At 41.2% G+C, this 12,111-nt stretch overlaps 1 protein-coding gene across 1 annotated transcript in view; it reads left to right on the forward strand.

The window, feature by feature from the left end:
- Positions 1 to 122: 122 nt before the first annotated feature.
- LOC132134043 (inactive dipeptidyl peptidase 10-like) overlaps positions 123 to 12,111 on the forward strand; it is a 76,050-nt gene continuing 64,061 nt past the window's right edge. Inside the window, exon 1 of the mRNA XM_059546917.1 lies at positions 123 to 265. Within this exon, the coding sequence (XP_059402900.1) occupies positions 200 to 265 (66 nt within the window). The 5' untranslated portion in view covers positions 123 to 199. The remainder of the gene's footprint in view (positions 266 to 12,111) is intronic.

The raw sequence follows: 12,111 nt of genomic DNA on the forward strand, positions 1-12,111 counted from the left end.
GAGAGAAAGAAAGAGAGAGAGAGAGAGAGAGAGAGAGGGAGGGGGAGTGAGAGAGAGAGAGAGAGAGAGAGGGAGGGGGAGTGAGAGAAAGAAAGAGAGAGAGAGAGAGAGAGAGAGAGCATGGCTCAGTGCAGTCACCGAACATCATCAGAAGACTATCACTCTCTGAACTGATCGATCATTTCAGATCTTTTCCTCGATGAATCAAACGGCCAGTGTCTCTCATCAGGTGAAATGTCAGTCCTCTTCATCCAAGAGCACCACAGTAAGTGTTTTCTGTGTTTCTCACTGCAGCTGGAGTTTGTGTGTTGTTTTTTGGACTGAAAAGCAGTCAGTGACAGATTGACTGGCTAAACTGAACTAATCAAACACGGATGATCAATAATAATTCAGCTGATGTGACTGGCATGTAGTTGTCTTGATATTTCCCGTTATGCGGTTGTTTGTTTCACTTTTTATGTGCCAGAAACATCAGGAAAAAGATGAGATTACCGTGAACGCATGGAGTCAGTTTATCAGCAGTGTGTGATATTACAGTGATGATGAGAAGTTGTGATCTTTGTGCTGTTTGTCCATCTGTGACTGACAGCAGGAGCTTACTGAATCATACCCTAACTCTCATATCATATTCAGGGTTATCTGTAGTACATAGTGTACAACGAATTTGATCTATTATATATTATTAATTTAGGGTGATAGAAATGAATGATTCTCAGATGCATCACAAGTCGCTTTAATAATTCAGAACTGATTCCGAGCGTTTTTGAACGCAATGAAGCAGACATTCAAGATTCAGTCAGATTCAAGCATTTATACTGTTCCGGTTGATCGTATTATTTCAGATGTGTTGTGTGTGTGTGTGTGTGTGTAAATGCAATGCTGGACACGAGAGGTCAGTTAGTATCAAACATCACTCGTGTCCATCCATCATCTCAACATTACTCAGACACACACACGGTTAGTATGGTATAGTGTCTGTTCGTGTTCTCACATTACCTTCAGAGATGCTCATAGAGGAAACTCATGGTACACCACACACACACACACACACACACACACACACACACACTCTCTCTCTCTCTCTCTCTCTCTCTCTCTCTCTCTGACACACACATACACAAGTCAAGTCACCTTTATCTGTATAGCACTTTAAAGAAAAAAGATTGTGTCAAAGCAGCTGAACAGCATTAAATAGGAAAATAGAGTGTCAATAATGCAAAACGACAGTTCATCATTGAAATTGGTGATGTCATCATTCAGCTCAGTACAGTTTAAATAGTATATGTGCAATCAAGTAAACGATATCGCTGTAGATGAAGTGACCCCAACTAAGCAAGCCAGAGGCGACAGCGGCAAGGAACCGAAACTCCATCGGTGACAGAATGGAGAAAAAAACCTTGGGAGAAACCAGGCTCAGTTGGGGGGCCAGTTCTCCTCTGACCAGACGAAACCAGTAGTTCAATTCCAGGCTGCAGCAAAGTCAGATTGTGCAGAAGAATCATCTGTTTCCTGTGGTCTTGTCCTGGTGCTCCTCTGAGACAAGGTCTTTACAGGGGATCTGTATCTGGGGCTCTAGTTGTCCTGGTCTCCACTGTCTTTCAGGGATGTAGAGGTCCTTTCTAGGTGCTGATCCAGCATCTGGTCTGGATACGTACTGGATCCGGGTGACTGCAGTGACCCTCTGATCTGGACACAGACTGGATCTGGTGGCTACGGCGACCTCGGAACAAGAGAGAAACAGACAAATATTAGCGTAGATGCCATTCTTCTAATGATGTAGCAAGTACATAGGGTGTTATGGGAAGTGTTTCCGGTTCCGGTTTACCTAATTAATGCAGCCTAAAAATCCTTACGGATTGGATGTTAAAAGCATATTACTATGTTATGTGTAAGCCAGGTTTAAGAGATGGGTCTTTAATCTAGATTTAAACTGCAAGAGTGTGTCTGCCTCCCGAACAATGTTAGGTAGGTTATTCCAGAGTTTAGGCACCAAATAGGAAAAGGATCTGCCGCCCGCAGTTGATTTTGATATTCTAGGTATTATCAAATGGCCTGAGTTTTGAGAACGTAGCGGACGTAGAGGATTATAATGTAAAAGGAGCTCATTCAAATACTGAGGTGCTAAACCATTCAGGGCTTTATAAGTAATAAGCAATATTTTAAAATCTATGCGATGCTTGATAGGGAGCCAGTGCAGTGTTGACAGGACCGGGCTAATATGGTCATACTTCCTGGTTCTAGTAAGAACTCTTGCTGCTGCATTTTGGACTAGCTGTAGTTTGTTTACTAAGCGTGCAGAACAACCACCCAATAAAGCATTACAATAATCTAACCTTGAGGTCATAAATGCATGGATTAACATTTCTGCATTTGACATTGAGAGCATAGGCCGTAATTTAGATATATTTTTGAGATGGAAAAATGCAGTTTTACAAATGCTAGAAACGTGGCTTTCTAAGGAAAGATTGCGATCAAATAGCACACCTAGGTTCCTAACTGATGACAAAGAATTGACAGAGCATCCATCAAGTCTTAGACAGTGTTCTAGGTTATTACAGGTTATATAATTAACATCTCTGTTTTTTCAGAATTTAACAGTAAGAAATTACTCGTCATCCAGTTTTTTATATCGACTATGCAATCCATTAGTTTTTCAAATTGCTGTGTTTCACCGGGCCACGAAGAAATATAGAGCTGAGTATCATCAGCATAACAGTGAAAGCTAACACCATGTTTCCTGATGATATCTCCCAAGGGTAACATATAAAGCGTGAAGAGTAGCGGCCCTAGTACTGAGCCTAGAGGTACTCCATACTGCACTTGTGATCGATAGGATACATCTTCATTCACTGCTACGAACTGATGGCGGTCATATAAGTACGATTTAAACCATGCTAATGCACTTCCACTGATGCCAACAAAGTATTCAAGTCTATGCAAAAGAATGTTGTGGTCAACTGTGTCCTTTGTTAGTAGATGCACCAGGGACATGATTACCATATTTTTCGGACTATAAGTCACACCTGAGTATAAGTCGCATCAGTCCAAAAATACGCCATGATGAGGAAAAAAACATATAAGTCGCACTGGACTATAAGTCACATTCATTTAGAACCAAGAACCAAGAGAAAACATTACCGTCTACAGCCGCGAGAGGGCGCTCTAAGTCTTCAGTGGTAGACTACAGGAGCAAAAAGCAGCATTGAGTGCCCTCTGGCGGCTGAAGACGGTAATGTTTTCTCTTGGTTAATTTCTCTCAGTTCATGTCAAATTAATTTTGACAAATAAGTCGCACCTGACTATGGGTCGCAGGACCAGCCAAACTATGAAAAAAAGTGCGACTTATAGTCCGGAAAATACTGTATAACACTTAAAACCTGGAAAAATCTGATTTTTTGTGGTTGTTCTGTGGAGATTAAAAGAGAGATCAAGCTGAGAACTGAACAAATACATATGAGCTGCTTCTGCTAAGATACATGTGAGTTTCATGTCAAATTATGACTTTTATAATGACTAATACTGAATTGAAACTGACAGGTTTTAGAGTTTCAGATCCTCTATTCTTTTTAATAGTCACCTCCTTTTGTAGTCATTAGTCATCAGATACGCTTAAAATAATATGGAGCATTGACCATAAACTCCCTCCGTCCTGCAGTCGATCTGTGTGTTGAAGTTTGTACAGTCCAATTAGATGGTCATGATAGTTACTGTACTTTAATCAGATGCTCGTCTGCCACAGCAGCCCTTCAGAAACCTTTCCTTGCTTTATTTATCAGCTGCTTCAAGAGTGAACAGGGTATAGATTCACATCAGATGATTCTTATTTTTTTTATGTCTTAATATTTGTTTGACCACCTTCATGTCCATCACAGGTTTCTGAAGCGTCCTGGCTCTGCGCCGCCACAGTGTTGATTTGTCAGTGCTGCAGTTTGTAAGTTCTGCTGTGCAAATACTGCAACACCAGTTCCTGTTATTGGTTTTCTGGCACATCAAAGAGGAATTAAAGATGGTGTTGTAGATGATGATGGCTGTTGGTGGGCGGCAGGCTGCTAATGACTGCATGACTCTACAGCGCGAGCTCCCACGCAACAGATGCAGAAACACACAAACACACATGCTGTCCAGACTCCACAGTAAACACAAGTACAAACACGCTGTTCTTTAAAACCAGCTCTCCACCAGAGTTTGTGCGATTATAAACATGTTTTACACAGCTTCTGACAACAAGCAGTTTAGTGAGGATTTTTTTTTTGTGCAATATGAAAATGTTTTAAGATGACTAAACATTGACTTTGTGTGTTTTCCTAAATAGTATATTAATATAAACAGACACAAATATGAATAGTGTGTTTATAGTAAATAGTGTTCCATCTTTATTTAACTTGTGTAAACATCAGATGGAACAGATTTCTGATTCATTAAACCCAGACCCAGAGAGGTTTTATATCTGAGGTCTTCATTGCTTAACTTGGTTTTGACTTGAAGAAAATCTCCATCAGATGTGAGAATGGATGAGAGCGCTGTGCCATTTCTGACCTGCTGCTGTGTATATTAGAGAGGAATCTCCACACATATCTGCAGTCAGTCATGAGTCAGTGAGTTCAGGGCTGTGTAACAAACTTCTGTGAATGACACTACATTAGAAAACCCCAGAGAATCAGGTTTTATCACTTCAGTCCATTTACCATCGTAGATCTGAACTCTGTGATCAGATAATCATAGTGTGACGGAGGCACTTCTTCATGTCTGGATCTCCACATTCAGTGGAGGAGAAACCGATGCTTCTCTCCTCTGTAGATTAATGGGATAAACACTAAGATTTTTTTAGTTTTGTGAGGTTCATTTTCTGCCTCCTCGAAGGACAGTGTTTGCAGTTTTTACAGAGTGCTCTCTTCCCACGTTTCCAGTCGTAATGGATCTGATGTTCTTCATGTTTGTGCTGTAGAATCTGTGTTAGACCATGCTGCTCGTGCTGCGTCTGCTGCCTGACATCTGGCTCCGAGTCAGGAATAATACACCTACAAATACAGCTCATATGGACTATAAACACCTGAAAACAGACAGGCTTGTAAACGGTTGTGAAAGATGTTTTCCCTGTTTTGGGGGAAGGACTTTATTTAGAGTAGACCTTATTACAGTCAAATGTTTTAATACTTTTGTATAGTTTAGGGGTGAATAATTTTATTGTTTATTATTCATGCAACAATACTTATTACTGTAATAGTTTTCATTAGTAAGCATTGCTCTATGGTCTACCGCTCTTATCAATGTTTTCACATGACTTTGTGAAAAGTTAACCAGTAAAACTGAATAAAATACCCAAGGCTTCTTCATGGACAGTATCTGCATATTGAGCGTTTATTTCATTCTGTAACCTGCTTCTTTTGCAGATCTCTGTACGAGTGTTATGCTGGTTTTGATAGACTCACACGAATCTCCCACAAACACTGAACTATCACACCATCTAAACTCTAGGACACATGCAGACACTCATAAGAGGAGTTTACCTTTACAGATGTTCAGACTGTGGGAGAACCTCATTCATTCCTGAGAAGCAGCAGTAAATTCCAAATGTCTCTAATGTGCAGACCAGAGAGTGTGTTTGCAGACAGTGTAGTGTCCAGCCCAAGTGCTGTCCTGTAGTACTCCATTGTGTCCACTAGAGAGCGTCTGAGTCTCACAAACAGCCTTCAGAGGAACTAAAGCCTCAGAATCAAGGTTTTTACGGTTTTAATTTAAGGTTTAATATAATTTAAACTGATGAGTTATAAAGAAAATAACCCCCCCCCCCCCCCCGCCCTCACAGTTGTCATGAAGGAGAAAATTTGCTCTATAGACCAAAATAATTTTTTGAACCAGCCTGTCTATTTATTTGTTTATTTTTTGCTGTAAATTTGTAATGGATTTGTCTGTTTTAATTTAATATAGATATTTAGGATAGCTTTAAGCTAAGCAGCACAATAAAGATGTCAAGACATGAGACTTATGATATAGCTGAAATATAATCCATTGCAACATGTTCATTGTGTGTTATAAATGATCATACTTTTAAAAACTATAAACTCATAGTCATACTCAAGTAAAAGTACAGATATCTTACTAGAAAATGACTTTGGCAGAAGTTGATTACTTGAGTAAAAGTCTTAAGGCCCTATTTTAACAATCTAAATGCAAAGTGTAAAGCACACGGCGCAGATGCACTCAGGACGTGTCCAAATCCACTTTTGCTAGTTTAACGACGGAAAAACAGTTGGCGCGCCTGGGCACATGGTCTAAACGGGTTGTCCCTATTCTCTTAATGAGTAATGGGTGTTTATTTGGCGTAACGTGCAATAAACCAATCAGAGTCTCATCTTCCATTTATCTGCTGGTGTTGGGCCACTGTGTTTTCTGAGGTCAAAGGTCAACACAGCCGTATACCAGGAGGTTTTAGAGCACTTCATGCTTCCTGCTGCGGACCAACTTTATGGACATCAGAGTAACCTGGGCTCTCATAACACCTGAGCAGTGCCACAGACTGATCGACTCCATGCCACGCCGCATTGCTGCAGTCATTCAGACAAAAGGAGCCACAACTAAGTATTGAGTGCTGTACATGCTCATACTTTTCATACTTTTCAGTTGGCCAAGATTTCTAAAAATACTTTCTTTGTATTGGTCTAAAGTTATATTCTAATTCTCTGAGATACTGAATTTGGGATTTTCCTTAGTTGTCAGTAATAATCATCAAAATTAAAAGAAATAAACATTTGAAATATATCAGTCTTTTTGTAATGAATGAATATAATGTACAAGTCTCACTTTTTTTAAATGGAATTAGTGAAATGATCTACTTTTCGATGATATTCTAATTATATGACCAGCACCTGTATGTGTGTGTGTATATATATATATATATATGTTACGGCTGGCTCGTAAACCGCAACATAAGAGGCAGACAACAAATTCTTTAACAATAAAGCAACTGATTATCAAACCAAATAAACAATTTAAAAAAAACCGACGTCTTGGGGAAAAATAGAACACACGCGTGTGGTTAAACAAATATAGCAAAGGGATGATTAATACGAAAATAAAAATGTACAAATGACAAAGTTGGGAGAAGTGAGGGCGAAGCGAGCCTCCTCACATTCCAAGTCACCGGTCTTTATACTCTGGGTTAGTTAGCCGAGGATTGAATACACCTGTTGCCCAATTAACATCTGCACTGTGTAGCAGAGCCAGCAGGGGCAAACAGGCAGGCGTAACACCTCCCCCACAAAAGTATTCCTCTAAGGCAGTGATCCTCAATATTTTTTTCACAAGAGCCACATTGGCAGAGCAAAATCAAAAGGCGAGCCACTATTACGACAACATACTAAGTCACCTTTGCAAATGTGCATTTCTACATTCACTTTCTGTGCAAGTGGTTTCAAAGTGGGAAAGTCTGCTTCAGAAACCAAACTCCAGAAGTGGCCAACACCTGCTCTGAGTTCAACTTGGAGAATGTTATTTGTTTGCAGCTCAATTATTTCACTCTCCAGAGCAGCACGATTACCAGGGCAGAGCTGTGTGATGGTTGGCGTGAGGGAGGACACATCCACATGGAAGGGGTTTTCAATAAAATTGAAAATCTCCTTATGTTCAGTCACATCACTGAATCTGGATTCAAACTCACCCTTCAGCTCCTCCAAAACTTCAACAAATCTGCTGTAGCTGAAGTGCTGCTGCAGAGATGGGTCACTTGTGGTTGTTGTTCTGAGTTTAGGGAAGTGGATGAGTTGTCTGTCAGGTATCCACAGAGCAGTTATTTTGTTTTGGAATGCTCTGACTGCCCTCAGCATGTCACTTGGAAGCTTGTCTCTCCCTTGGAGCTGCAAGTTGAGAGTGTTCAGGTGACAGGTAATGTCAGTAAGGAGGGCCAGCTGGATGATCCAGTTTGGGTCTTTCAGCTCTGGCTGGTGTTTCCCCTTGGTGTCCAAGAAACTGTTGATTTCAGGAAGGAGGCTCAGGAACTGCTCCAGCACCCTTCCACGGGACAACCATCTTACTTCACTGTGCAACACTAAATCGCTGTACTCTGTTTCATAGTCCTGGATTAACTCTCTGAACTGTCTGTGGTGTAGTGCTCTTGAAACAATGTAATTGATGACATGCACAACCCTTTGCATCACATTTTGGAATTCACTGTTTCTGAGCTTTGATACCAGTGCCTCCTGATGGATGATGCAGGGGAAGCTGATGAAATTGGGGATTTCATCTCTTTTTTTCATGAGGCCAACAAGACCCTTCTCTTTGCCTCGCATGCTTGGAGCACCATCAGTACACACACTTTGTTTGGACCAGCTGAGATGATTTTCCTCAACAAATACTAAAAGTGCATTCAGAATATCTCTCACACCTCTTGTTTGGCCATGGAGTGGTAGTAAGCACAACATTTCCTCTTGAAAAGAGTTTTTTTTTTGGGAACCTCACCCAAGTGCACAGCTGAGGAACGTCAGTGACGTCTGTGCTTTCGTCCACTGCGATGCTGAAACAAGGTGCAGCGCGCAGATCAGCCAACAGCTGGTCACGTATGTCCTTTCCGATGTCTTCCATTTGCCTCATTATTGTTGAATCAGACAGCTGTAACCCTTTTATTTGTTTAATGATGGCGTCCTTGTTGTCAAAGTCGGCAAACAGTATTTCTGCTATTTCTGTCTTTCACTATTTCTGAGTCTGAGAAGGGTTTTTTAGCCCGCGCCAAAATCCACGCTATTTCATAAGATGCCTCTGTTAAACGCTCTGCAGTGGAGGTTGTCCGGTGGATAAGATTTTGCTGCTCACAAAGTGAAGCAGTGAGCGGTGCTATTTTCTTCTTTCTTAGTTCACTGCCAGACGGGTAACTTTCATTGAATTGTGGATGCGCGGTTTTGAAATGGCGCTCCAAGTTGCTTCGTTTGAAACTGACACAGGTTTGTTTGCATATTAAGCACAAAGAGTTCATGCCATGCAGAACAAATAAAAATTTGTCTGTCCACTTGTCTTGAAATTTTCTGTGCTCATCTTGTATGCTTCGTATTTTTCGTTTCTTGCTGGGTAACGTTACACCTGTCGTTTGTCTGCTCGTCCCCTCTCCGGTATCTTTGTGCTGATTTTTGTTTGCTGCTTCCTCAGACTCATTAACCTCATCCACTCCACTATTCGTTACAACACTTTGTGTCTGTCCGTCTGGTTTTTGAGCTCGTTTCTGTCCCTTTTTTATTAAAAACCGGTCCATTTTGTGTTTTATGCTAGCTAGCAGAGCTTTCGTCGCCTGCCTGCAAACGTGCACTGCGGTCAAATTTTGTAAACAATGTCACATGCACACATTTGAAAAAAAAATATTGTATTACAACTTACTGCCACGAGATGGCAGTTTAAGTCCGCTGTACCATTGCCGGTAAACAATGGAGCAGATTGTATTCAAAGGCAAGCAGAGCATATGAGCGGAGTGGAGCGGTGAGAAACTCCGCTCCCCTGCTCAAAGCTACATCAGGCCGCTCCGCTCATTTTCGCTCAGCGCTCAACGCAGTTTGCTTCGCGCTCCACTCAAATCACCCCCCGCTCTCTCCAAAAAAAAGAAAAAAATCTACATGTATATCACTTGTAGCGGTCCCCAACTTTTTTTGCGCCATGGACCGGTTTAATATCAGACAATATTTTCACGGACCGGCCTTCAAGGTGTGTGGCGGATAAATACAACAAAAATAAAATGATACGACTGGCATAAAAACTGGGGTATTTTTTAAAATAGCCTATTATAATAAACGTGAATCCAATGTGTAGGCCTACTCGCAACTTTATTAATAACAGCGTCCTCGCGCAGGCAAATGAGAAAGTTTGAACACAAACAAAATGCCCCCAAAAGAAAAAAAAATCTCTATGTTTTCAGTGCTGATGCATTCATGTAACATTTAAGGGCACTTAAAAGCTGTCACAACGAACCGGCAAAATGAATGATTATGAATATGTAAAATATAGCAGAAGACATTTACATTTTTTTTATGTCTGTCGGCTAGAAAGATGCTGACTCGTGATCTTCGCAGTAGTGAACGCGCCTGAGAGAAATGCACATTTCATACGGGAGGGAGAGCAGTCTGTTTTCTTTCGTTTTGAATTGTTTTGTTTAAAAGTAGACATTTCAAGCTTTATATATAGCCTATGTGAGGTCTGTGAGGCAAGTAGGCTATACGCTGAGTTTCGGTTCATTCATGAGACAAACTCCAGGTTCACACCGGCTCCTTCGCATCGTGGTTATCTATTTTCTATTTACTTCTTATTAAATCCAGACAATTGGTTGATGAAACCTTGATTAAAATTAAGATACAATTAATACAAAATGAAATTAAATTTAAAGACAGGCTTTGTGCTTTCTGTTTGAGGTCTCAGTGAAAGTTTTAAAGCAGTCTTAGTGCCGCTGTCAGAGCGCTCACGTCCGTAACGGAGAACTGTCCCATCCATAAGATTTTTTTTATTTTTTTTTTATTTTTATACATTTCTAAATAAATGCGACTTATAGTCCAGTGCGAGGCTAGGCCTATATGTTTTTTCTTCTTCATGGCACATTTTTTGACTGATGCGCCTTATAGGCTACACCTGTATGAATTCTCATTTTACTTTTTGAACTCCATTATTGAGCCGAGTTTTGCTTGAAAATAGTCTACTGTTGATGACTGTGCAAGACTAATGGATTCAGGGTCAGGCTTGAATGAGCATCCTTCAGACTCGTAGTGTGAGCAGAGCGAAATTGGAGCGGGAAATGCGACGCTCCGTCCACCATCCTTTTGAAATTGCCGCTCTGCGCTCGGTCCAAGATCCGCCCGCTCGCGCTCCCCGCTCGCTCCCCCCTCACATGCTCTGAAGGCAAGTGGCAGTGTGATACTGTAAGCTACTATGCGAGCCGCCAGTTATAGCTTGACGAGCCGCACAATGAGTAACTGTGCTCTAAGGAATACAAAAAAAAAAAATTGGAATTTCGCCATTGATCCCACTCTACTTGGTTCCTGATTCCTGGGCCCTAGGAGACAGGATAGAAAAAGAAGAGAGAGAAGGGAAAAAAGGCAAAACATATTTACAAGCTCACACTCGGGATAGGGCATCAGCAATGACATTTTCACTGCCCTGAAAGGGTTTAATGTCAAGAGAGAATGGCTGTAAGAAGAGACTCCACCGCATTATCCTCTGATTACTATCCTTCGTCTGATGTAAAAACACCAAAGGATTATGGTCAGTATAAACCACAACTGGACTTGCAGATGATCCCAAATAGACTTCGAAGTGTTGGATAGCCAAAACAAGAGCAAGCGCCTCCTTTTCGACAACAGAATATACACGCTGATGGACATTGAATTTTTTTTGAACAAACTGGATGTTCTACTCCATCTGGACGTTTCTGTAGGAGAACAGCTCCGGCTCCAGTGTCGCTAGCATCGACAGCAAAACAAAAAGGTTGAGAAAAATCTGGTGCAACAAGCACAGGAGCACTAGCCAACAGTGCTTTGGCTCCATCAAATGCCTGTTGGGAAACATTGGTCCAGTTAAAAGATACCTTAGTACTTACAAGATCAGTCAAGGGTGCTACAAGGGATGCAAAGTTAGGGCAAAACCCACGATAATACCCGGTCATTCCCAGAAACCTACGCAATTCCTTGCGATTTGTAGGCACTGGAAAAGCACAAATCGACTCAATCTTAGCTTCAATGGGGCGGACATGTCCATTTCCTACTATTTTACCCAAATAGGTAACTAGCTTTCCCAAATTCACATTGACAAATTTAAGGTTAAAGAGGCCGCAGTCAAACGAACAAATAACTCCCTTATTTGGGCTAGGTGATCTGACCAAGATGAACTGTACAAAACCATGTCATCCAAATAAGCCTAACAGTCAGACAATCCAGACAACACCTTAATAACCCATCGAGAAGGACCGTGAACACAATTATCCCCCATACAATTCAAGGAGGAACTCTGAAGAGGAAGTCCCCTCCTCACTCGAATGTGAAGAATTGTCTGGCACAGCTGTTACTAAGCCCACAGAAGATGCAGGAGAAAGATAAGATTTTAAAAAGTTTATATGGCAAACCTGTACTCCTTTGCGTCGTTCTGGGGTTT

The sequence above is a fragment of the Carassius carassius genome, unplaced genomic scaffold, assembly GCF_963082965.1.
Source record: "Carassius carassius unplaced genomic scaffold, fCarCar2.1 SCAFFOLD_95, whole genome shotgun sequence".
Classification (NCBI taxonomy): domain Eukaryota; kingdom Metazoa; phylum Chordata; class Actinopteri; order Cypriniformes; family Cyprinidae; genus Carassius; species Carassius carassius.